Genomic DNA, 27,314 nt, shown 5'->3' with positions numbered 1-27,314 from the left:
GAAATGTCTTCTTTTGTTTACAACTCTTGATAAAAGCTACTAGCCTCCTCCATAATCTCCCCACTTTCATTAATGATCTTTTCCCCAACCTTCAACTCTCCAATTAATGCTAACTTTTGTCGCAGCTTTTCTTGCTTTAGAAAATATCTAGTGCATCTTTAGCCTTTGCACGGAGAATAGCCCCCTCGCATTTTTCAGCTTGCAATAATTCCCACTCTTCCTTTAAAACCTTCCATTTAGTCTCTGCTCCCTTATCCCTTCCATCAACTGCTTTACAGATATCTGTAAACCTTCTGTTTATATTCTGTTCTTGATGCCAGTTAGCTGTTGTTCTTTCTTTCCCATAACGTACAGAAAAAACTTTTACCTCATTTGAAATTGTTTCATCAAACTCTTTTTTCTTTCAAGAATAAAGGTTCCTTCCAAGCATTCTTTATTATATTTAAAATCCCTTCTTTAAAAGCAATTTCTTTAGGTACTGATTGGTCCAGGAGTATGGATTTTAAACAATCTTAACTCTGCTGTACCTAATTTTAAGAACCAAATCCGAGTGGTCACTAAAAAATACTTTTTAAAAAAAATAATAAATCTCCATCATCTCAGAACTTAACCCTTCCCGCATTAACTCAAAATCTATCCAGCTCTGCTTTAAAACATCACTCACACAATCTCTTCTGGAGAATTTCCTTTTTATGGGGTTCTGAACCCACCATAAGTCTCTGAAATTTAAATTTGCCATTATTGTTACAATCATCTCTCTGGAGTTATCATCCTTAAAGTTCATCTGGATTGAAATGTCCATCTAAGATAAAAATATATTAAAATCCTCCACTATTTCTTCTGCCACTGCTGTGAATAACCAGCAAAAAACCTCACGACGCTTACAATGATCATTTGGCACATAGATATTAAAAGAGATCACAATTCAATTCATCCATTTTTATCTTTAGCTGTAAAAATCTCCCCTCAGTGTCCTTGTCCACCAATGCAATGTTCTCTTTTATGGACGAACTCACTAAACAACCACCCCTCTACCGTTATTATTTGCGCAACTTGCAAACATTTCTCATTTCCAAACCTTCCGAACTCTTTCTAGCATATCCTCATCCCAAAAGGTTGCTTGCAGACACAACAGGTCCGTGCCTTTAAAACACTGCAACTTCTTCTCCCCCCCTCAGTCTGTTCATATTAAATCGAGACCAATATAATCATTACTCCTAATAAAAAAAGTGTGCCTGATAATCCCCCCCATCATCATTTAATCTCTGGCCCTTCCCTCCTCTCCTGCTCCTTCCCAACCTTTTGGGCAGCTGTTGCTTTCTCCTGCAGCCTCTGGCTCTTTTTCACCTCCGGTTTGAACTTTCCCTGCAGTTTCAGCCTCTTCCTTACATTAACTTTAGGCCGTGGAACTGCCCCTTCTCCCTCCTTTTGCCCCTCACTAACCTTTCCTTCCACATGATGCCCCCCCAATCCCATGTCTCCATCCTCCTCACTCTCGAGCTCTTCTGTAATCTCCCATCCCTGTTCCCCATCAGATACACAATCTCCCTTAGAGACCTCCTGCTAACATGGTTTCTCCAACAGAGCCACTCCCTTTGGCCTCACCTCCACTGACCCTTGCTCCCCATTTCTTCTCTCAGACAATGGCAAGTCTCCACCCATCTTGCTCCCTTTTGGCATCCTTATCTCCCCACTCCCATCCTGCTGCTCCTTTAAGTCTCCTGCCTCTTGCACCCTCTCCTGGTCTTGCCCCCTTCTGCTCCCCAAGATGTACAACTCTTTGGAGTACTTACACTTACCCCTCACCCACCTCTGCTCCCCCCTCGGACACCTGAAGGTGAGCCATATTATGACTCAACTCTATCCCTGACCCGTGATGTCCTCCGCTGACTTTCTCCTTTTCCACCATACTTAGTGTGTTTTGCACCATCTCCATCTGTTTTCTGCTCCGCAATTTTCTGCCTCTTCTTGCGCCCTTTCCTCACTCCTTTCGGCGGCTGTGTCCACCGCCTGCTCCACTCTTCTGGCCACTCCACTCACACCTCCTGCTCCTTCTCCCATCTTCTGATCGCTCAAGGAGCTTCCTTTTGCTTCACACTCACAGCGGGTGGAGCCTTTGTGACAAACCACACAGCTCTCTGCCTTGCAGTTCTGAGCGATGTATCCAGATCTGCCACAGTTATAACAGTACAGGTCTGGACAGCTTCTTACTAGATAGTCATATCAAGACAGTAATAGAAAACCTTCACCTGGTCATCATGCAGAACCCGGAAGAACTGCACTCCTTCAATTGCCTCGAATTTCATGCTGTAGGGTAATGACTTCACCCCCTCTGGGAACCGCAATTTTACATAACAGGTTCCATCGGCTACCCGCATTCCAGGATAGTATCTCCTCTTTATTACTGAGCAAAGTTTAATGTTCCATGACTCCAACTTTTTTATCAGTACATCGTCCTCAACATAAACCACAGGTTTAAAGAATGAACCCACCACCTCTTCGGAATACAGCAAAGATATATCCAAGTACTTGTCACCAACCTTCAGGCTCAGTAAAAGTCTTTTCACCTCCTCTCGGCCACAGACCGTCACTTCCAATCCAATATTCGGCTTTGGTTGGCAAGCAAAGCAACTTCCCTCACCCAGACCTCATGTACTGCCTGGATGATATCCCAAGCTCGCATCTCCTTATCCTGGCAGTGAACCACCACTGTGTTTTCTTTTCCAAACCTCCTGGGGTCCCGGCCCAAATCTTGGTGGGCCTTTTATTCTCCCATGTCAAGATATTCTCTACCCTGGTTAAATTCACACTGGGGGTATTGTCCTCCAAGGGATCCAGCACTCCAGGCCCCTCAGCAGCCATCTGGTTGATGATTATGGGCCAAAAAGGCCCTAAAATTTGAAAAAAAACAACCACAAACTTTTTACAAACTCACTCCAACTCCTGCAGTAATCAGTTGCACCTGCTCACTCTTAGCCCCTCCCACCTAGAGAGTACTACCCACTGAGCCATAGCCGACACTTATTCAATGGTGTACAAATTTGATGCAATTACTTCAACAACAAAAAACAAAACCGACCCGGTGGTGGAATTTGTCTGGAGTCAGGCACGAGCAATTTGGTGACTGCTTTCCTCATAGAGCGGAGACAATGAAGCATTGCTTTTCAGAGTGTGCCAGGTGTGAACATACTGGTTTATGGGGTAAGAGGGAGTGCATGTCCAAATGCCAGAGGAGCATCACACCTGCCTTGCTTTCTTCCACAGAAGTTGCTCTTCCTCCTCCAAATCTAGGTGTGCTATAGAAATGCCCAAAGAAATTCCCATGCTAAGCTGCAAGTGAAAACAGCTGTCAGGCAGACTTGCTTGAAAAGGATTGGGGAAAAACTGCTTTGCATTGCAAGAAAAGTGTTAAACACCAACTTATAGGAATGCACCAAGGACAATTCAGATAAAGATATCCAAAGGCAAAATAAACTTTAGATCCAATACTAAACAGTTAAGCATACTTTAAGAAGCAAGCTGACAATGATCATCTCGCAGCACCTGGACAAGCAGCACTAATGGAGTGATCAGATTAAAAAAACATCACTGACTGGCAGGGGACTGACATTAGGAGCTGTAATGAAGCTGTTGCATAACATTCAAAAAAAATTGCCTCGCTGAATTCGGTGCCTTGCAAATCATGTACTGCACCTTGTTTACCCAATTCAGTGAGACACATGCACGAATGTGGGAAGAATGCAAGATTGTTGAATTGACCCAGTTATGTATAGATATATAGGGGTGGAAATTCGGTTGTGCCTCATTTGGGGTGGTAACCGAGGCGGAGCGGTAATTTTAGCACTTTGAAAACGTTTGCGCCCTCCGGCCAGAAATTCGTCAGAATTGGATGAAGAGCTGACAGGGGGCCTAAATCAGCCATTGCACGCCAGAGCTGGGGGGGCCATAACGAAAGTTTGGACTGTAAATTCTGCGGACCCATTGCGCATGCGTTGAACTCCCAGTCAGACCCCGGGAACTGCGGACTCTTAAAAGTGCAGCAACTCAACTATAAGCATACGCACTTTTAGACCCTCACTCATCGGAGTCCGGGAGGATGAATGCTGATGCAGCGAGGCAACGAGCGCGATGCTTCACGGCCGTGGCCCTTGAGGTGCTCCTGGAGGCTGTGGAATGGCAGCAAGGTGCCCTGCTGCCTGGAGGGGAACGAAAGCCATCCCCCAGAGTCTTCAGGAGGCTGTGGCAGGAGGTGGCACAGCACGTCTCTGCCCGTGACACGGTGCCCAGGACGGCCACTCATTGTCGGAAAAAATTCAATGACCTGACTAGGTTTGTCAGGGTGAGTACCGTTACATTATCCTTGCAATGCCTTCAAGTGAGCCTCACTGCTTCAGACTGCCCAAACCTTTTCTGTGTGTGCCAGGCCATGCTCCTCGTTGCTGTACACACCCTCAAAGCTCTCTATAGCCTCCTCAGACATGCCCTGCTCATCCATACACCTCTCACCATCCATCTCCTGACTCAGCCTGAGGAATCCAACAAGAGCGTTTAAGGCTCCATATGCAGTCACAGGCCTTCAGCATCTTACTTACTCGTACCTCTTGTGCCCAGACTCCACTTTTTACACATCCACTGTGAGCTGCCACAAAGGCTGAGATGCAGACATTGAGAGGTCGCGACATCATTAGCGACTCACTGACTGCAGACAGATGTTGCAGAGTAGTAGGTACAGACCCACTGACAACTTCTCGTTTTGCTCATTGCAGGCCAAGCTCGCCCACAACAGGCGAGAGCAGCAGTGGATGGGAGGAGGGGAGTCAGACCACCAGGACCTCTCCGCCATAGAGGAGTGAGTGTCGGCTCTCATTGGCCCAGCAGTCAGAGTGGTGGCCATCAGACAGGGAGAGCTCCCTCAGGACACTGATAGTTTATCAATGAGATGTCCATTTTTGGCGACACTTTTCACCCTTCATCCCACATGCGTTACATGTATCTGCAAAATAACGATGCCACCTCCTTCTTCCCTTCCTGCCCCCTCCCCAACTGCTACCCATACGTGTTGCTTTGTGCTTATAGATTATGAACCAAATGTGCGACTGCCTGCCCATCAGCCAGCGTCCTCGCACGAGGGGGAGGATGAGGAGGATGTCGGGAAGTCCCTGGCCACCAACCAGGACCCGATACCAGTACTTGTTAGTGGGGACAGCAGCTTGGGGGAGGGTACCAGCAACTTCTGGGGCTTCCCAGATCCAGACGCTCCTGGACCAAATGGCCTGCAGTAAAGCGCAGCACATGGGGAAGCCCTGGGGCTAGCTCTCTGGAGGGTAAATCGGCCCATGAGTCGGCAGATAAGGACCTGGATTGGGAGGCTCTGAACAGAAAGTCATCGCAGATGCACCGTCAGATGATGGGTGCATTGGGGACTGTGCTGCGGAGCGTGGCTGCACTTGGTGTGAGTGTGGTGGAGGCCGCCTCCAGCATGGACCGTGCCTCTCAGCAGTCCACTGAGACCATCCTTGGCTCTCTAGACTGGCAAACAGCCTCAGCGAGCGACAGTGGGATCCCAGAGATCATAGCGCGTGCCATCGTTGACATGGCAGCAGCCATGACATCACCGGCTGAAGCCACACAAGGTCTTCCTGATGTCATGCAGACACTGGTTGTTGGCACGCACTCTCAGACTGCAGCAGTTGAAGCTCAGACTGCAGCATTTTAGGCACTCCCTGCGTTCCTTCAGTCTCAGAGTGCTGCCATACAAGCTGTGTCTGCCGCTATCCTCTCTGTGTTCCCCACAGTCGGATGGGGAGCAGATGATGCCACAGCAGGTCAGCAATCTGTGGGGGCACATATTGCTCCTCATGCCTGGCACCACCCCAGAGGAGTGGCAATGTGCCGCTGGAAATGGAAGATGCTGTTGTTGCTCACGATGACAGCATTCCAGCTCCCGCCACTGCCAGTCTGCTTTTACACCCGACATGCCCTACACCCCAGCCATCCCACACTGCTGCCGCCCATCCTGAGGCGGTGCAGTCAGCAGTCGGGCCCTCCATGCCCACAGCTGATCGAGGGCATCCTCCTAGGCCATCTGACCTGCATTCCTCAGAGACACAGCAGCCCTCAAGCAGCTTCACTGCAGCCACTGAGGAACCATTGAGGAGGAGCAGTAGGTAAGGGAGGGGGTGACCCAAAGGGGCGGCAAATGCGTATGCAAAACATATTAATTGAACTTGTTCCCATGGGTGCTAGGTAAATAATGCTGCATAAGTCACTCATATGTTATATGATTTGAAGGGGCGGGTGCTCCATTTTGTATTGTTTCGGGGGTGGGGTTGTAGTCTAAATGGCCACGGCCTGATGCTTCTGTGTTATATTATTTAAAGGACCGGGTGCTCCATTTTGTATTGTTTCAGGGGATGGGATTGTCTGGATTTTTGGACGGATTTATTTGCAAAAAAAAGTTACTTTGAGCATTTCCTGCAGCCTCTGGTGTATGACTGTTGACTTGTAATGGAGAGGTGGCATTATCTTGCCTCAGTACGTGCTCATTATTAGCTGCATCACTCAGCACACTCCCTTTAAGTGAAGCAGTCCATTATGAGCTGCCGCTGAATAGCCTTGGTCATTTCGACGGGTGTAGAGAGCCTGCGTGATGTCGTGGTTGCATATGTCCCTGAATGCGGCCTGGAAGGAGCCGGAGGCATAGAAGGTGAGTGCCACCGTGACCTTCACTGTGAAGGGCAGCGCAGTCCTGGTGCCAATGTGAGGCTGCAGGTCTTCCTGCAGGAAATGGCATATCTCTGTAGCTACCTCTTTTTGGAAGCGCAGCCTTCTGACACACTGCTCGTCAGACAGGTATGAGCATTGGGGTAAAGCCTCCTGCCCAGACGTCTAGGGGCTCTTACACTCCCATTATCGCCCCCTCTGGCTGAGGCGTTAGGCAACCAAAAATCCAGCCCTAATATTAAAAATCTTACATCTGCACACAGTTTCTGTCAATTTTTTCCATGATACTTGCTATATCCACATTTATAGTTAAAACAGCTGATGTAAACGTATCATGCTATAATTAAATCCTCCTGCCACTGGATGGTGTATTCAATGTGACAAGCTTACATTATAAATGTGACCATAGCCATTTATACTGGAAATATATCAAAATCAGGTCGGAATGTGTGACGTTAAAATGGGGACTGAATTATGTCTGCACATCCTGATCTATTTATCCCTTACATTCGAACCCTGCTTCAGTTGAAGACTATATTTGTCTTGACTCCTATGGGGTTTCCACTCGGTTGTGCTGGTATTTCCAGCGCAATTTGCCCAAAACTGGCCAAACCAGTGCAAAAAATTGAGGAATTTCAGGTGAAAATGATGTCCAGCACAAATCAAGTTTGCATGGCCTTTTGTGTTGGTTTAAAAAACGCTGTGCTGGAAGTTAGCCCGCCTCAAAAAATGGCCACACCCCCAGATCAAATTACTCACCATGGTGAGTTTCCGCTGATTGCGCCTGTTTGCAGACCTTTAAAGAAGCTCTTAAAATTAAGCTTTTTTTAGGGCACTATTAGGCACCTTTTAAATATATATATTTTAAATTTACTAAGAAACTGACTATTGTATACCAATGTAACTATTAAATAGTTCTGTATAGTTTTTGTAAATTGTTTTCAGTTATTTAAAATCGGGTTACTCACAGCCGGTGGACTAGACACTCTGATTAAACATGCGTATTTTTTATGATAAATCCATTTTCAGCTGTATTAAATCAAACTGTACAAGGATTCCACTCTTAAATATATCAAGAAATATTTTATAAAGCAATTAAAAAAAAAAGGTTCTAAAACGCTGACTTATTATGCTAGTTCATAGAGGATTTTATGTTCCATATATATTCGACCCTGAAATGAACTACCGACCACATATCCACAGCATAATCAAGACTGCCTATTTCCACCTCCGTAACATTGCCCGTCTCCGCCCCTGCCTCAGCTCATCTGCTGCTGAAACCCTCATCCATGCCTTTGTCACCTTTAGTCTTGTCACCTCCTGACTCCCTAAAGCCTACAAGGCACAAGTCAGGAATGTGATGGAATACTCTCCATTTGCCTGGATGAGTGCAGCTCCAACAACACTCAATAAGTTTCGAGTCTCAACGCAAAGAGCGTGCAGAGGCCAAGCGCAGACTGTGGAAGGAGCGCGTGGCAAACCAGCCCCACCGATCCCTTCCCTTGACGAATGGCTGTCCCACCTGTGACAGGGTCTGTGGCTCTCGTATCGGACTGTTCAGCCATCAAAGAACTCACTTAGGGAGTGGAAGCAAGTCTTCCTCGATTCTGAGGGACTGTCTATGATGATGATGATGATCAATAAGCTCAACACTATCCAGGACAAAGCAGCCCACTTGATTGGCATCCTACCCACCACATTAAACATTCACTCCCTCCACCGCTGTCGCACCGTGGTTGCAGTGTGTACTACAAATGCACTGCAGGAACTCATCAAGGCTTCTTCGGCAGCATCTACCAAACCCGTGACTTCTACCACCTAGAAGAACAAGGGCAGCAGGTGCATGGGAACACCACCACCACCGAGTTCCTCTCCAAGTCTCCAAGTCACATACCTGACTTGGAAATATATCGACGTTCCTTCATCATTGCTGGGTCAAATTCCTGCAACTCCTTCCCTAACAGCACCTTTGCCACAGAGACTGCAGTGGTTCAAGAAGGTGGCTCACCACCACCTTCTTAAGGATAATTAGGAATGGGCAATAAATGCTGACCTTGCCAGTGATGCCCGCATCCCAGGAACGAATGAAAAAAAAGGTCAGTGTAAAGGCACTTACCTCCTGGATCTAACAAACCTCATCTTGCATTAGCTGCCGGGTTTCAGGAGGCCTGTGAAACCCAACCAGCTAAAGTTAAATTCAAAATGGAGGTTAAAGCAGTGGCTTCCAGCCTAATTATAATATTAAATAGATGACCCACCTCCTGACAGCCGGTTGGCTGCCCCCACCCTGTGCCGCCTCTGTTAAAACCAGCAGTGGGCGGGTTGGAGGTGGGTTCTGATCAGGATTTAAAACATTTTAACCCTTAACTTCCCACATGACCCTAACCCACCCGTTTTTTAGGTTAAAAACTCCCCTCCGTTAAGTCTGTTATCACCTACTATATTAAAATTAATTTAGAGGACAGAATTAGTTCCAATGGTACAGGAGAAATAGTTAAGCACAGTTCAAGTAAAAGCTGTTCAATTCAAGAATGATAGCGACTTATTTGATTTTACGTAATGTAATGATTATGAACTCTACCCTTTAGTGATCTGTTTCAAATCAAAGCCAGTTAAATATAATTAAAGTGATCTTTCTCTGGTGGATGCTAAAGATACCAATTAAATGATGCTTCGACAAACTGCATCTATGTCTCAACAAATGCAGTACAATGCAACAAACCCAGAGAGGCAGCATCTGAACGACAAGAATGCGGTGATTGGAGGTGTTGGGAACTAGATGCTGAATTACTGGCCCTGAAATTGCAATGCGTATGACGGTGTACTCTCAGAGTACGGCGTCGTAGTTCCTTTGAAATCCACCACAAGTTCGGGATCTTGCGGCCTGTGAACATCCGCCTGGGCCACAAAAAGGCAATCACTGGCGCAGAGTTGGGCTATTTGCCCAGCGATTGCACACAGAAGTTTTATGGTTGATGCAAGCAGGCACAGGGCCTGTTTGTATTAGCGTAAGGGGATTGTATAAGCCATTAATTAAACATTTTCTTGTCGTAAATTATGCACATACACTGTATGAAATGCGTTTATGCAAACATTGGCCCGGATTACAGTCTTAATGATGCATAAAAATGATCAAAAAATAACATTTTTAGTGAAGTCGGTGGAATGAAGGAAAATACAAAGATTTCAATTCTGTAATTTGTATAATTATTAGGTTTTGCAATTCCATTGCATCTCATTAGGGGATTCCCTTCGTAAATGATTCAAATGGAATTCTGCTTTGTGATTGGAGGACCAGGCCCACGTGACCCCAGGTACGCTTCCGCACCGCCTTGTCCCTAGGATCCGTGCGCCATTACGCTGCCCTCTGCCTTGAGACTTGAGACCGCAAGTTTCTGCAGCCAGCAGGTAGTTTCGTAATTCTTTCGTGGGTTGGAGGCATACTCCGGAGGTACGTCTCCAACCACAATTTCTAGCTGTAAAGTTCCTATAAGAGCCGAGGTTGAACAGTGTCAAATAAGTTCCTAGTGGGCATTGGACAGCAGCACCAAATTTCTCTAATTTTGGAATTAATTGGGAATCTCACTCAGAGGTGGCTGATGTGAGAAAGAGACAAAGGTCAAATGGTGCAGTAGCAGATACTCTTCGAAGGTTGGAGCTGAGACACATTGTTGGAGCAGAGCAGAGGGAGTTTAACTTTGCATGGACCCATGCTAAAGTCGACCTTGGAGTACTGGATGCTGATACTGAATGTGCAAAATGGAGAGTGTTATATTCCCCAGCACTAACATTCCTTATTCTGATTAGCACAAAGACACGACAATCATTGTTTCCATGATGTGTGGAAAGAAAGAGATGCTTTTCTGAAATGAGGCTTACAACAACACAATGTGGATCATGTACGTGAGTAGTCGCTTTCCTCATCCGTTTGAGAATGATTCGAGTCTATTCATTGCAGTCTCATTCTCACCTTTAGATCATGAAAATTAATACATATCTTTGCTGTGCAGGTAAGTGAATGGGTAAACAGTTAATACCATAGATAACACGCAATAAATATTTAGATTACCTGTAGATTCTTAGCATCAAATTGTCTTCCTCTAGTAGAGGGCAGCCATTATGGGTGTATTTCACTTCATGAGGGAGGAAATGACAGTCAAAGACCTGCTCAGAAATACAGTCATTAATGATAAATTATTGCATTTTTATGTTTTCAGTATTTAATTAAGTCATTGTTATCTTTCCTGATATGAATTTCGGTTCAGTGTATGTTAAAGAGTCCATTACACTATTTTAAGAGCAAGTTCTCCGAAAGTCCTCACAAAAATTCCTACTTAAGTTAATACCACCATTCTAATATAAGAACATAAGAACATAAGAAATAGGAACAGGAGTAGGCCTTACGGGCCCTCGAGCCTGCTCCGCCATTCAATAAGACTCAGCTCCACTTCCCCGCCCGCTCCCCATAACCCCTTATTCCCCTTATTGTTTAAGAAACTGTCTATTTCTGTCTTAAATTTATTCACTGTCCCAGCTTCCACAGCTCTCTGAGGCAGCGAATTCCACAGATTTACAACCCTCTGGGAGAAGAAATTTCTTCTCATCTCTGTTTTAAATGGGCGGCCCCTTATTCCAAGACCTTGCCCTCTATTTCTAGTCTCCCCCATCAGTGGAAACATCCTCTCTGCATCCACCTTTTCAAGCCCTCTCATAATCTTATACGTTTCGATAAGATCACCTCTCATTCTTCTGATTTCCAATGAGTAGAGACCCAACCTACTCAACCTTTCTTCATAAGTCAACCCCCTCATCCCGGGATCAACCTAGTGAACCTTCTCTGAACTGCTTCCAAACAAGTATATCCTTTCATAAATATGAAACCCAAAACTGTACACAGTATTCCAGGTGTGGCCTCACCAATACCTTATATAGCCGTAGTAAGACTTCCCTGCTTTTATACCACATCCCCTTTGCAATAAAGGGCTAAGATACCATTGGCCTTCCTGATCACTTGCTGTACCTGCATACTATCCTTTTGTGTTTCATGTACAAGTACCCCCAGGTCCCGCTGTACTGCGGCACTTTGCAATTTTTCTCCATTTAAATGATAACTTGCTCTTTGATTTTTTTTCTGCCAAAGTGCATGACCTCACACTTTCCAACATTATACTACATCTGCCAAATTTCTGCTCACTCACTTAGCCTGCTTATATCCTTTTGAAGATTTTTTTTGTGTCCTCCTCACACATTGCTTTTCCTCCCATCTTTGTATCATCAGCAAACTTGGCTATGTTACAGTCAGTCCCTTCTTCCAAGTCGTTAATACAGATTGTAAATAGTTGGGGTCCCAGCACTGATCCCTGCGGCACCCCACTAGTTACTGGTTGCCAACCAGAGAATGAACCATTTATCCTGACTAGTTAGCCAATCCTCTATCCATGCTAATATATTACCCTCAACCCCGTGAACTTTTATCTTGTGCAGTAACCTTTCATGTGGCACCTTGTCAAATGCCTTCTGGAAGTCCAAATACACCACATCCACTGGTTCCCCTTTATCCACTCTGTTCATTACATCCTCAAAGAACTCCAGAAAATTGTCAAACATGACTTCCCCTTCATAAATCCATGCTGACTCTGCCTGACCGAATTTTGCTTTTCCAAACGTCCTGCTACTGCTTCTTTAATAATGGACTTCAACATTTTCCCAACCACAGATGTTAGGCTAACTGGTCTATAGATTCCTGCTTTCTGTCTGCCTCCTTTTTTAAATAGGGGCGTTACATTTACAGTTTTCCAATCTGCTGGGACCTCCCCAGAATCTAGGGAATTTTGGTAAATTACAACCAATGCATCCACAATCCTTGCCACTACTTCTCTTAAGACCCTAGGATGCAATCCATCAGGTCCAGGGGATTTATCTGCCTTTAGTCCCATTATCTTACTGAGTGCCACCTCCTTAGTGATTGTAATTGTGTTAAGTTCCTCCCCCGCTATAGCCCCTAGATTATCCACTGTCAGAATATTGTTAGTGTCCTCTACCGTAAAGACTCATACAAAATATTTGTTCAGAGTTTCTGCCATCTCCATGTTCCCTATTACTAATTCCCCGGTCTCGTCCTCCAAGGGATCAACATTTGCTTTAACTGCCCTTTTCCTTTTTATATACCTATAGAAACTCTTGCTATCTGTTTTTATATTTTGTGCTAGTTTACTTTCATAGTCTATCTTCCCTTTCTTAATCATTTTTTTAGTTGTTCTTTGCTGGCTTTTAAAAGCTTCCCAGTCTTCAGTCCTCCCACTAGTTTTGACCACTTTGTATGCCCTTGTTTTTAACTGGATACCATCCTTTATTTCTTTAGTTAAACATAGAAACATAGAAAATAGGTGCAGGAGTAGGCCATTCAGTCCTTCGAGCCTGCACCACCATTCGATAATATCATGGCTGATCATTCCCTCAGTACCCCTTTCCTGCTTTCTCTCCATACCCCTTGATCTTCTTAGCCGTAAGGGCCATATCTAACTCCCTCTTGAATATATCTCATGAACCAGTTAACCACGGATGACTATCTTTTCTCTTACACCTTTTCCTCCTAATTGGAATATATTTTTCTTGGGAGTTGTGAAATATCTCCTTAAATGTACACCACTGTTCATCAACTGTCCTACATTTTAATCTATTTTCCCAGTCCACTTTCCCCAACTCTGCCCTCATACCTTCATAGTCTCCTTTATTTAAGCTTAGTATGCTGGTTAGAGATCCAACTTTCTCACCCTCCATCTGAATTTGAAATTCAATCATGCTATGATCACTCATTCCGAGGAGATCCTTTACTAGGAGATTGTTTATTAATCCTTCTCATTACACAGGACTAGATCTAAGATAGCCTGCCCCCTGGTTGGTTCCGTTACGTATATTTATCCTATCCAATTTCTCTATTACCTCCTCCTGCAATGAAGACTGATGCAAAGTACACCAGTGCAATATTTTGATTTTCCACACATTAAGACTTCTCTGCCAATTAGTACCAGATGTATACCAAATTACAAATTACAAATTACATGTCCAGTTGAGTGATATGAATTAACTCAGAATTGAATAGAGATTGTCCAAATTGGTGTCATTGGACTCTGTTTCTCCATTAAAGAGAGGAACCTTTATCCAATCTAAATTGAAGCCCCTGCATCTTCAAAGATCAAAGTCGAAAGGATCGTCAGTGATTCTGAATGAATAGGAACAGAGGGCCCAAAATTGATCAAAGCCAAGTTCTGCCCATTTACCGTTGAAAAGACCATTAAGATCCTGACGGTACTTTGGGAGGAAATTTGGTGAAAAATTAGAAAAAAAAACACCTGGCAGAAAAAATGCATGTTACACGGCGATTCTGGGCATAGAGGGCGGCACGTGGGATTCTGGGTGGCAAATGCAATCCTGGAGAAAGTAACGCCGAGGCTGGAGTCGAGCCCAGAGAGGGGGGGTGGGAACACAAAAAAAAATTCAACAAATAAAAATAAAACATGACAAAACCTTCAGAGGACCCTTTCAAACAAAATCGCTGCAAAAGAATTAAAGAAAAACATTTCACTAACCTTTTCTTGCAGGTCTTCATACCTACCGTCCAGGTAAGACCTGCTTCCACACGGCAGTCTTTTCTCCTGTAGGAGCGGAGGACCGCTCGGATGAATCTCGGATGGGAGGACTTTTTTCGGCATTGCACGCTGGCGCATGCCAGAGGATGCCCCCCAGCGGTCCTTTCAAACCGCCGGTGTGAGGGCCTCACCAATCTCGCACGAAGGGGAGAGCGGCAAAAAAATGGGGAGACCGCCGAGAAAACTCAGTGGCAGCTGGCGGTAAGGTCATCAAATTCGGGCCCATAGGAACATAGGAACAGGAAAGGCCATTCAGCCCCTCCAGCGTGTTCTGCCATTGAATGAGATCATGGCTGATCTGCGACTTAAACCCATATACTCTCCTTTGCCTTATATCCCTTAATACCTTAGGTTAACAAAAATCTATCAATCTCAGATTTAAAATTAACAATTAATCTAGCATCAATTGCCGTTTGTGGAAGGGAGTTCCAAACTTCTACCACCCTTTGCGTGAAGTAGTGTTTCCTAATTTCATTCCTGAAAGGTCTGGCTCTAATTCTTAGCCTATGCCCCCTAGTCCTAGAATCCCCAAACAGATAGTTTCTCTCTATCTAACCTATCTGTTCCCCTTAGTAGCTTGAAAACATTAATCAAATCTAAATCTAAATTCTGGGTAATATAACCCTAGTTTGTGTAATCTCTCCTCGTAATTTAAACCTTGGAGTCCGGGTATCATTGTGGTAAACCACGCTGCACTCCTACCAAGGCCAATATATCCTTCCTATGGTGTGATGCCCAGAACTGCTCATGGTACTCCAGGTGTGGTCGAACTAGGGCTTTGTATAGCTGCAGCATAACTTCTACCCCCTTGTATTCCAGTCCTCTTGATATAAAAGCCAATGTTCCATTAGCCTTTTTGATTATTTTCTGTACCTGTTCATGACATTTTAATGATCTACGTACCTGGACCCCTAAGTCTCTTTGGACCTCCACTGTTTTGAGCTTTTCACCATTTAGAAAATACCTTTTTAGGTCAAAAGTGGATGACCTCACATTTGCCGAAATTGAAATCCATTAGAGGAAGTATGAAAACTCCTATACAAACACATGCGCATCATGTAATAATTTATGCCTTGTTACTTTAGTTAAAAAATTAAATGATCAACTAAAATGCAAGTTATAGGCCAGTGTGATTATAGAGCAAAGTACTTTGACTGGGATCTTTCTCCTCTAGATGTTAGGATTGAAAAAGATCAAACTTCAGAGTTTGGAAATGACATCATTTGACAAAACACATGCAACCTGTTTTGACTTAAGAATGTATTCAAAGAGTAGGAGCACAAGTACAGGATTATTTCAGTCTGGTTTTTGTCTAATGTGGTATTTTGCAAAGTTTAAGACTACCTACCTGAGGAGTTAATTTTCCAACTCTTTGTGTTATGGGTTCGTTCAATACAACTTCTACTTTACAGGAATCTTTGGTTTTGGGAATGTTGAACTGCAGGTCACTGTCTGTCACATATGCATGTTGTCCCCTGCCAACTATAATCCCTCCATTCAGACGAACAAGTCCATCTGCTTCTGTGCGTTCGGTGCAGAAAGTTACCAGTGCTAACAGACTTAGAAACATCTTTGTTGTAAAAGATGTTTTCTTTGGACAAAACATCTTTCAAAGTAATAAATATTTGATGAGAATAGTGCTTGCAATCAGTGAGGGGAAAATGTTTTAAATCCAAAATGAAGAACAAAAGTTATAAATGTTTCCCATTTTGTGCAGAAGGTCAGGTTGAACCAAGGTTACTTGCTGTTGTTATCCACATGCCGAATGAAGTCCACCACAGGGTTTTTTCTAATTTTCTTCACTCAGCAGTCAAGCAACTGCAGCAGTCACAGGACTCCCACGTCCTGCACATTACATGAATCCTTTTGATCCCAACTTTCTGGTGGATTTGCATCTGTCAGTGAAATTTAAAAAAAAAAGGTTTAAACAGCTCACTGATATTTGCCACATTTCAGAATTTTGTTGACCATTACTTTACAGAAAAGATTTGGTGAAGAGTTACTCTTAAATTTTGTCTTTTTAAAGCAATGCGTATTCATACAAGTTTAAAAAAACACTGGGGTGAAAGATGGTTAAAATAATTTGCTCATCATTCTTTGTTGTTAACACTATGCTTATAAAACAGCAAATCCTCTATAGAAATATAGAAACATAGAAACATAGAAACATAGAAAATAGGTGCAGGAGTAGGCCATTCGGCCCTTCTAGCCTGCACCGCCATTCAATGAGTTCATGGCTGAACATTCAACTTCAGTACCCCATTCATGCTTTCTCGCCATACCCCTTGATCCCCCTAGTAGTAAGGACCTCATCTAACTCCTTTTTGAATATATTTAGTGAATTGGCCTCAACAACTTTCTGTGGTAGAGAATTCCACAGGTTCACCACTCTCTGGGTGAAGAAGTTCCTCCGCATCTCAGTCCTAAATGGCTTACCCCTTATCCTTAGACTGTGACCTCTGGTTCTGGACTTCCCCAACATTGGGAACATTCTTCCTGCATCTAACCTGTCTAACCCTGTCAGAATTTTAAATGTTTCTATGAGGTCCCCTCTCATTCTTCTGAACTCCAGTGAATACAAGCCCAGTTGATCCAGTCTTTCTTGATAGGTCAGTCCCGCCATCCCGGGAATCAGTCTGGTGAACCTTCGCTGCACTCCCTCAATAGCAAGAATGTCCTTCCTCAGGTTAGGAGACCAAAACTGTACACAATACTCCAGGTGTGGCCTCACCAATGCCCTGTACAACTGTAGCAACACCTCCCTGCCCCTGTACTCAAATCCCCTTGCTATGAAGGCCAACATGCCATTTGCTTTCTTAACCGCCTGCTGCACCTGCATGCCAACCTTCAATGACTGATGTACCATGACACCCAGGTCTCTTTGCACCTCCCCTTTTCCTAATCTGTCACCATTCAGATAATAGTCTGTCTCTCTGTTTTTACCACCAAAGTGGATAACCTCACATTTATCCACATTGTACTTCATCTGCCATGCATTTGCCCACTCACCTAACCTATCCAAGTCACTCTGCAGCCTCACAGCATCCTCCTCGCAGCTCACACTGCCACCCAACTTAGTGTCATCCGCAAATTTGGAGATACTACATTTAATCCCCTCATCTAAATCATTAATGTACAGTGTAAACAGCTGGGGCCCCAGCACAGAACCTTGCGGTACCCCACTAGTCACTGCCTGCCATTCTGAAAAGTACCCATTTACTCCTACTCTTTGCTTCCTGTCTGACAACCAGTTCTCAATCCATGTCAGCACCCTACCCCCAATCCCATGTGCTCTAACTTTGCACATCAATCTCTTGTGTGGGACCTTGTCAAACGCCTTCTGAAAGTCCAAATATATCACATCAACTGGTTCTCCCTTGTCCACTCTACTGGAAACATCCTCAAAAAATTCCAGAAGATTTGTCAAGCATGATTTCCCTTTCACAAATCCATGCTGACTTGGACCTATCATGTCACCTCTTTCCAAATGCACTGCTATGACATCCTTAATACCGATGTCAGGCTGATCGGTCTATAATTCCCTGTTTTCTCTCTCCCTCCTTTTTTAAAAAGTGGGGTTACATTGGCTACCCTCCACTCTATAGGAACTGATCCAGAGTCAATGGAATGTTGGAAAATGACTGTCAATGCATCCACTATTTCCAAGGCCACCTCCTTATGTACTCTGGGATGCAGTCCATCAGGCCCTGGGGATTTATCGGCCTTCAATCCCATCAATTTCCCCAACACAATTTCCCGGCAAATAAGGATTTCCCTCAGTTCCTCCTCCTTACTAGACCCCCCGACCCCTTTTATAACCGGAAGGTTGTTTGTGTCCTCCTTAGTGAATACCGAACCAAAGTACTTGTTCAATTGGTCCGCCATTTCTTTGTTCCCCGTTATGACTTCCCCTGATTCTGACTGCAGGGAACCTACGTTTGTCTTTACTAACCTTTTTCTCTTTACATATCTATAGAAACTTTTGCAATCCGTCTTAATGTTCCCTGCAAGCTTCTTCTCATACTTCATTTTCCCTGCCCTAATCAAACCCTTTGTCCTCTTCTGCTGAGTTCTAAATTTCTCCCAGTCCCCAGGTTCGCTGCTATTTCTGGCCAATTTGTATGCCACTTCCTTGGCTTTAATACTATCCCTGATTTCCCTTGATAGCCACGGTTGAGCCACCTTCCCTTTTTTATTTTTATGCCAGACAGGAATGTACAATTGTTGTAGTTCATCCATGCGGTCTCTAAATGTCTGCCATTGCCCATCCACAGTCAACCCCTTAAGTATCATTCGCCAATCCATCCCAGCCAATTCACGCCTCATACCTTCAAAGTTAGCCTTCTTTAAGTTCTGGACCATGGTCTCTGAATTAACTGTTTCATTCTCCATCCCAATGCAGAATTCCACCATATTATGGTCACTCTTCCCCAAGGGGCCTCGCACAACGAGATTGCTAATTAATCCTCTCTCATTACATAACACCCAGTCTAAGATGGCCTCCCCCCTAGTTGGTTCCTCGACATATTGGTCTAAAAAACCATCCCTTATGCACTCCAGGAAATCCTCCTCCACCGTATTGCTTCCAGTTTGGTTAGCCCAATCTATGTGCATATTAAAGTCACCCATTATAACTGCTGCACCTTTATTGCACGCACCCCTAATTTCCTGTTTGATGCCCTCCCCAACATCACTACTACTGTTTGGAGGTCTCACCATGAGCAATGCCATTGGAGATCAATTTTAAATAATGTTTTAAAGGAAAAATAAAACTGTTAATGGACTTCTTTTGAAATGCTGCTGTCCTCAACGTACCTCAGAGTGGTACTTAGATACTTGACATTGCTCTTATTTCAATTTAAGAATAACGTAGATGTTATGTATGTATGTTGACCTTACCCAAATGTAAGACTTGCCACCAGGAGGCACATCTGTGGGAGACCCAAGGGTCACCTATGCACCCTGGGGCAAGCAGGTATAAAAGGTGACTCACCATGCTGCTTCCTCACTCTAGAGTCTGAAATAAAGAGACCAAGGTCACAACAGTTTGAGCTTGCGATATAAGGGTCAAGTTTCGGGCCGCGCCTAGAACGCCGCAGCCCTGCGAGCCACGCCTGATTTCCGCGCTCAAAACCGCGCCGAAAACTTACCTCAGTATTCACCCCGCTGCTGGAACGTTCCAGCCCTTTGGCACAGCACAGCACAAGCTGTGGGGGGCGGAATCAGGTCCCGGTGCTGAAAACAGTGCTGGGACCTCTGCACATGCGCACTAGAGTGTGCGCGCATGTGCAGTAGCTCTAGGCGCCCGAGGCTGTGTGGGAGGGGCCCGAAGCACGCTGCCCCTAGCCCTGGCCGAATGGGCTCACTGGGATGGCGAAGATCAGCTCCTGTTCCCTCCGGCTCTCTCCCGCCCCACCCGCCATTCAGCTCCCACTCCCTCTGGCTCTCTCCCGCCACCCCCGGCCCCCATTCAGCTCCCGCGCCCTCTGGCTCTCTCCCGCACCCCCCCACTCCCAGCCCCCTCCCCCGTTCAGCTCTCGGTCTGGTCTGCTCCAGCTCCTCCCCCCTCCGTTCAGCTCCCAGTCCAGTCTGCTCCCACCCCACCCCGTTCAGCTCCCGCTCCCGGTCCGGTCCCGCCCCCCTCCCCCGCCTGGTATCTTGCTGGGGGCGGGCCCCGCCCGAAGTCTTCAGCCCGGTTTCATCTCGTCGGCCGTGCCCATTCAGCCTCCCTCCCTCTCCCCTCCCCCACCTCCCTCCCTCTCCTCTCCCCCTCCCTCCCTCTCCTCTCCCCTTCCTCCCTCTCCTTCCCATCCCCTCCCTCTCTTTCCTCTCCCTCCCCTCCTCTCACCCCCTCCCTCTCTTCTCACTCCCTCCCCTTCTCCCTCTCCTCCCCGCCCTCCCTCTCCCTCCTCTCCCTCGATGTCATGTATTACTACTATATATAACTGTATCTTACCATGCTATACATGACTGTAACTAGATATGACCTGTAACCACAAGCATACTTTACCACCAGGAGTGCACTTGCAAGAGACACTGCATACCTGTTCCACACAGGTATATAAAGGCAGGTCTCAGGCAAGTGAGGCACTCGAGAACTGTGAAATAAAGGTGCAGGTCCAGAGTGACCTTGACTTCAGCATGTGCCTCGTGTAAGTCTGTACTGCAGGGTCAGGACTTTACACTCTCCCTCCTCTCGCTCCGCCCCCTCCCCCTCCTCCCTTATCACCGAGCGTTACTTTCCCCATGCTTAATGCCGGGAAAAAATAATACCGCGCGCCCACTTTTTTTTAGACGGATACATCAGAATGGGCGAAATCAACGGCCATAATAGCGGCCAGCGTTACTTTCCGCACAGAATTAACGCTGAGATTCAATAATACTGACCGCCCATTTTTTTTTGTCGTAAAGAGCACATTTGGTGAAATTAACGCCCAGGAGATCGGCCACCGTCACTTTCACCATCTCGCACACATATGGGCCACAATATCGCTCGCCCAAAAAAACACCCAGAAAAGGTGGAACTGTTCTGAACTAAAGCCAGTGGTGTGGCTGCCATTTTTTAAATCGCAGGTTGTTTCATTCAAGGCGGCTTCAACTTCGGGGGAGTTTGCATTGACTCTGGGGTTCTTCTCAGGTGAAGTGACCATCTCAACAGACATATTTTCAGACTCTGGACTATTGAGGGTTTACTCTAGGTGTATTTTAGTGAGGAAGTTATTGGTTCTGATCAATCGCTATTATACTTTCATTGCAATGGGGCCAGCCATTTCTCAGCCTGCATCGATTAATACGCAGATGCTGCAGACTACAGATGGCTCAATGTGTGATGCACGTCATGATGTCCCCAATTTAAGAATGAGGAGGCGGGGCAGACCATACACACCCCGCACTTACAGGGAAAAGAGGTCTTACCTCGACATGTCCGACCACACCTGCCTTCGGAGACTGTGCTTCCACAAGGTGGTGATCAATGAAATATGTGAGCTCATCAGGCCACATATGGAACCTGCCATCAGGACATCAGTGTTGATCAAGGTCACCGCGGCAATGTCTTTCTACGCGTCCGGTTCCTTTCGGGCCTCCGCGGTCGAGATTTCCCCTCTGTCTCACCATGCCACCCATCGCTGCATTAGACAGGTCACGGAGGCCCTGTACGCGAAAAGAATGGACTTTATCAGCTTCCCCATGACCACAGAGGCTGAGACTGACAGGCTAGAGAATTCTATCGCATTCCTAAGTTCCCCATGGTGCAGGGAGCTATACAGTGCACCCATATCACCATGTGGCCACCTTCTCAGGAGCTGGAGCGTTTTCGTAACAGAAAAGGATTTCACTCCTGAAGGTCCAACAAGTTATCGATCACAACCAGATCATCATAGCAGTGAATGCCAAATGTCCGGGCACCTTCGATGAGGCTCACATCCTGCGTGAGAGTGCTGTCTCTGACATGTTTAAGAGTCAGCCACAAGGACAATGCTGGATGCTTGGTGATAGCCGATAAAGCCTAGCCACCTGGCCGATGAGCCCCGCTGCGTGACACACACACCGAGGCCGAGAAGCGATACAACCAAAGCCACAGAGACACATGCAATGTGGTCCAGAAAATAATAACTGTGCGTAAGCAGTGCTTTAGATGTCTGGACCACTCAGGAGGGGAGCTACAAAACAACCCTGAGCAAGTAGGTAAATTTGTGGTCGTGTGCTCCATGCTGCACAACCTGGTTATCAGGAGGGGCCAAGAATTGCCAGAAGGGACTGATGCTCCATGTCAGGAGAGAGAGGAAGAGGAGGACGAGGGACTGGACACTGACCTAGGGCCAGACAATCAGGCTGGCTATGCAACCATGCCCATGCCCCCTCCAGACCGTAAGAAAGGGCCCGTGGTGGCTACATAGCTACAAGACTCTTACGTGAGGAGCTGATATCTGAATGATTTGCCTGAAAGAACGTTGCTGTGAGTGACAATGCTGACACACTGCTGTGTGTGTGCAGCTCACACATCAATGGTGCCAGTTAAAGTTTACATTGATTGAAGTTAAGTTTTATTTAACCATTTCATGTTAAGGAATCACCAGTGTGTAATGGTGCAGCCATCTGAGACAATGCGCAACAAGCTCATGTTCAATAAAAAAAATTTATACCAACATTGATCTGAAATCATAAGTATCACAGGCAAAAACACCCAACCCCTGCCCACACCCCACTTTTTCCACCATTGACATCAATCAAATGTTCAACATGTTCAGCAACACAGAATACAAAGGCAAAGCAGGAGGGTGGCCCCCTCCCTCCATACATTACAACAAATTGCATACACCCAGATGGAGATATAACACAGCCACCACCTGCGGACATGCACCTCACTTTTTTTCCCTACTCCCCTTCTTCTCCCCACCTCTACCCCTTCCCCTCCTCGCTCTACGGCGCCTGGCTGAGGAGCTCCTCAGGCGGTGCCTCATTGGGGGGGGCTGAAGGCAGATGTGGTGGTTGCACGGGTACGGGAGTGGGGGCTACTGAGGCGGCAACATTTTCTGATGCAGAAGCAGGATCTTGGTCCTTGCTCTCATCTGTCGTTCGCAGTGGTGGTGCGGAACCTAGGGTGGAGTGCCGCGCTCGGGGACCGGTGGGAGGTCTGTGCCAGCAGTGTTCCTGGCTATCACATCTAGGGCCTCCGCCATCCATGGAATGTACTCAGTCATGGTGGCCAGTTGTCGGGATATGCCCCCCAATGCTTTGATGAGCTGGTCACCAATGTCTACAGTCCTCCTGGACAACTGTACCATCTCTCCGCTCTCATGTGGCGCTCATGGACCAGACCTGCTGCGTCCACGAGGCTTCCGCGGGGTCGACGCTGTCCTGGGGACAAATGGGGTGCCCTGTGGCGAGGTGTTTGGGGCCGATACCTCAAGAGTGGAGGCGGGAATGACCGGAGGACCACTAGATGGCCTTGGAGTGGAATGGCTTCTGGAGCTGAGCTACAAAACACAAATTAGGTTATTAGAGGAGAAGGGGGTGCTAGGGTCACAAGGTGAGTCTAGCGCTACACACAGCATATGCATGACCAAAGCACCACTGCTATCAAGATCATCACAGACATCACATTTCATGACCATTAACACATTTGCATTGCAATGATTTTCATTAGGTCAGCATTATTTCCAGGACAATTTTAGAAATCATCTATCATATATGATTGTTTCGATATGAGTGAGTGTGGCATCTATTGACTTTACATCACGCAATGGTGTAAGCTTTTCACACGTGGCATCACTTCAGGGTCTGCAGATGCTTCCGTGGCTGTCCGGGGATGCTTCCCCACGAGTGCGAGCACCCACTCCTCCATGTCAGTGATGTCACTGGGGACTGGTGGCCCCCCACCCGTTCACCTCTGCACAGACCTCATCGTCGATAGCTTCTTCTGTAAAAGGTGACAGGACGACATGGCATGAAATCATTGCATGATATTATTGCTAGGTACTGTCACAGAGACTGAGACAACACATAACTGACAGATGTAATCATGCTTATTTTGATAATTATCATTCTTTACCTAAAGACCAACACCGTGACTGCAGACTTTGAGTAAAACATTCCCAGTAAAAGTGCAAGACCTCACATCTGCTGATAGTCACTCATGACTGTTACAAATCAAATTATATAAATACATAAGTACATGTAAATAAATGTAATACTTACTCTTGCGGACCCCACAAGATCGTTCCATGGTTTGCGGCATTGGTTGCCCTCATGCACTTTGTTGGTCGTCGACGAGACCACCTCTGCTATCTTGGTCCATATCTTTTGGTAGGCCTTTGGGGTGGGCTTCCCATGTCTTCCCTGTGTCAAATCACCCCAGCGTAACTCGACCTCCTGCAGGAGGAAGGCATTTGCCTCGACTGAGAACCTCCTCACTCTTTTGCGCCCTCCAATGTAATCCTCTCCCACCTCACTACTCTCTCCAGTGTTAGTCTCCACAGCTTGCTGTGATGCCTCCTCCTCTCCCTCCATTATAGGCCAAATTCGGGCAAATATGTGGCTAGTAACAGCTAATTTTTGTTTCCCTATTTGCTGTAGGGCTCTAAAGTCTCCCTCCTTCCTCCCAAAGCAGCCACACCACACCCACACATGCCTTCAGTCCCTCTCAGCTCCCTCTCTCTCTTCTCTTCTGCGCATGTCATGATAATCCTTGACCTCCTGAATCGCGGGAATCGTGCGTTGCCATGCTGTTGCTAAGGACGGCGACATTTTACCGCAGAAGGTCAACGAGATTTAATGCTACCGCCCATTTCATATCGCTCGCGGTAATGGCCAATTTCAAAAATGGAGACTAGGTGCTTTGAGAATGGGCGAGAAGCCGGCGATCTGAAAACCCATTTTTACCACCCACGCCAGACGTAACGCCATTTTTGGGCGATAAGCACAAAAGTGTAAAATCTAGCCCATAGTCTTAGAATAAGGGGCCGTCCATTTAAAACTGAGATGAGGAGAAATTTCTTCTCTGAGGGTTGTAAAGCTATGGAATTCTCTGCCCAAGAGAGCTGTGGAGGCTGGGGTATTGAATATATTTAAGGCAGAGATAGACAGATTTTTCAGCGATAAGGGAGTAAAGGGCTATGGGGAGCAGGCAGGGAAGTGGAGTGAATAGCGGAGCATGCATGAGAGGGGTCAGGTGGCCTACTCCTGCTCCTATTTCTTATGTTCTTATGTGTAAAATGAGCTGCTGACTCACTATTACCCATTTTACATTATTGTATAAAGTCAAGATCTACCCAACTCTGTGAGATTGCAAACTTAGTACCAATTATAGTGACAAATTAGGGCTGCAGGTCTCCAACCATTAGACTCATTTCACATAATTTTTATCTTTGCATGTGACAAAAATAAAAGTAGTTTTCTCAGAAAACAATTATATTAATAATTATAATGCAATTACACATTGACGATGTTTAATGCACTTGAAAAATTATTGGAGTTTAAACTACAAGAAATTTACTGTACTTGAGAATTAACAGAAGTCTAAAATGCTTGCAATCTGAAAATAATAAGTTGCGTTTGAATTTTGCATTATTACTTTGATAAAATAGAGAACAATTTTAGGCACTTAAAGTAGTTACATTCTGTACTATTTCAAAGATACAAATGATAAATTTAATTTGCACCATTCACTGGCATGCAGTTCAGACAGTTTTATCCTGTTACTGTATTTAGATGTTAAATGCGCACACATACCAGATGGCTGAATTTCCTTAGGCAGAATACTTCTGAGTTGTTCGTTCATTACACTTTGTACTTCACCTACTGTAGTTAGCTTTCTAAATCCCAAATTAATTATAAAGGATGCCAAGATGGTTGATTTTTTTTGTGCTAAATTTGGCTTAAGGTCTTTTCCAATATTATAAAGCAGAGATTTTAAAGAAAGCATGTAATAATGGAGTATTGTTCCCATTGGCATTATTGCTTGCTTCAGCAGTATTTCTACACAAATTCTCAGTTTAGCTGAACACTCTAAAAACTGTAGGGATCTTCAAAATGTTTCTCCAAGCAGTTGTATTGTTCTACTCAGAAGAAACTCAGTTGCTGACTATGCACTACACTACATAGTGCCTGCCTCCATTTAATTAGTGTGTGTTTTTACTATATGATAGATGTATCGACTTTGAATTACATCCTCAGCTATTTCACTTCTGTAAAATCATTTTACGTGGGATCTATAAAATAAACTTTTATCAACTCTATTGCACTCCTGCATATTATGCAAGAACATTTGTCATCTGGTTAACAATGATTTTCTCATTTCCAACCACAATAACTTGCATTTATGTGTAATGTCTTTAATGTAGAAACATGCCAAGTGCTTCATAGAGGCAAAATGGATGATGAGCAGTAAAAAGTAGTTTTGGGGTGGTGTCTGAAGGTGTAGAGTTTGTGAAGGCTTTTGAAGAGATAGCAAGGAAAGGGTTTTAGGGAGAGTTCAAGATTGTTTGGCCCTGACAGCTAAAGGTTAACCTACTGTAGTTAGCACAGAGGAGGATGGGAGGCATGCAAAAAAGGGCCAGAGTCAGGAGAGTGTCAAGTAGCACTGGCTGCATGCAGCAATCATTTAAAACAGCAGACAGTGCAAATTTAATGTCCTGCCTACATTGCAATGAACGGGTGCAGGTTAACCACGTACCACATGCTCCACACCTTTTTTCGGGGTTATCCAATTTAAATCTCCTTGTTCCTAAAGGTGAACATGCCACTAGAAGAACTATTTCATAGAATTTAATGTAAAGCAGCTGCTTGTTGATGAAGAGACATGATGACAAGACTTCCTGTGCACCACACAGAGTGAAGGGCAGGGAGTAGCTGGTTTTAATTTAACACACAATATAGCCTTGATCAGATCACTTCAATTTTGCTGAAGCAAATGTCCCTTAAATTTTAAATTGGCCGGTGTTGATTTCAAAAACAAACCTTTCTTTCAAAAATGTAATCACAGCTAAAAAAATGTCAACTGCATTTTTTTTTTTAAAAAGGAGAGACACTTTCTCCCTCTTCATTTTTTTTCATAATTTGATTTGTGAGGAGTGATCTTCGAAAATGTAGAAACTATTTTATCTGGAAGTATTGACTGAAAAGGAAAACAAGGCATTTCAATTAAAAACTTAGTACCAATTTCGATTTGATGTTGCTCATGTGGGAACCCTTTGAGATGCTCATGGCCAGCAACATCTGGGAGCTTGAGCCTCTGCGGGCCTGGCTGCAGACTGCAACAGTTCTGCAGCTGCCAGGGTAGTCTGGCCCAGCATGTACTGTGCAGTACTGTGGAAGCTGGGACATTGAATAAATTTAAGACAAAAATAGACAGTTTCTTAAACGATAAGGGGTTATGTGGAGCTAGCGGGGAAGTGGAGCTGAGTCCATGATCAGTTCAGCCATGTTCTTATTAAATGGCGG

At 45.2% G+C, this 27,314-nt stretch overlaps 1 protein-coding gene across 7 annotated transcripts in view; it reads right to left on the bottom strand.

Annotated features, from left to right (window-relative positions):
* The window catches only part of frem1b (Fras1 related extracellular matrix 1b), a 304,502-nt gene that overhangs the window by 260,372 nt on the left and 16,816 nt on the right, over positions 1-27,314 (bottom strand). For 6 of the 7 annotated variants that reach the window (XM_070886932.1, XM_070886934.1, XM_070886935.1 and 3 more), the window contains exons 2-3: positions 15,721-16,267; positions 10,793-10,887 (exon numbers count right to left, since the gene is read on the bottom strand). In XM_070886932.1, coding sequence (XP_070743033.1) covers positions 10,793-10,887; positions 15,721-15,978 — 353 coding nt within the window. In that variant the 5' untranslated portion in view covers positions 15,979-16,267. Of the gene's footprint in view, positions 1-10,792; positions 10,888-15,720; positions 16,268-19,271; positions 19,349-27,314 lie in introns of those variants that run through there. The other variant, XM_070886933.1, reaches the window with a different exon arrangement.

This window comes from Pristiophorus japonicus, chromosome 8 (assembly GCF_044704955.1).
Source record: "Pristiophorus japonicus isolate sPriJap1 chromosome 8, sPriJap1.hap1, whole genome shotgun sequence".
NCBI lineage: Eukaryota > Metazoa > Chordata > Chondrichthyes > Pristiophoridae > Pristiophorus > Pristiophorus japonicus.
The sequence above is the reverse complement of the archived record's forward strand: the minus strand, read 5'-3'. Positions and strand labels throughout refer to the sequence as shown.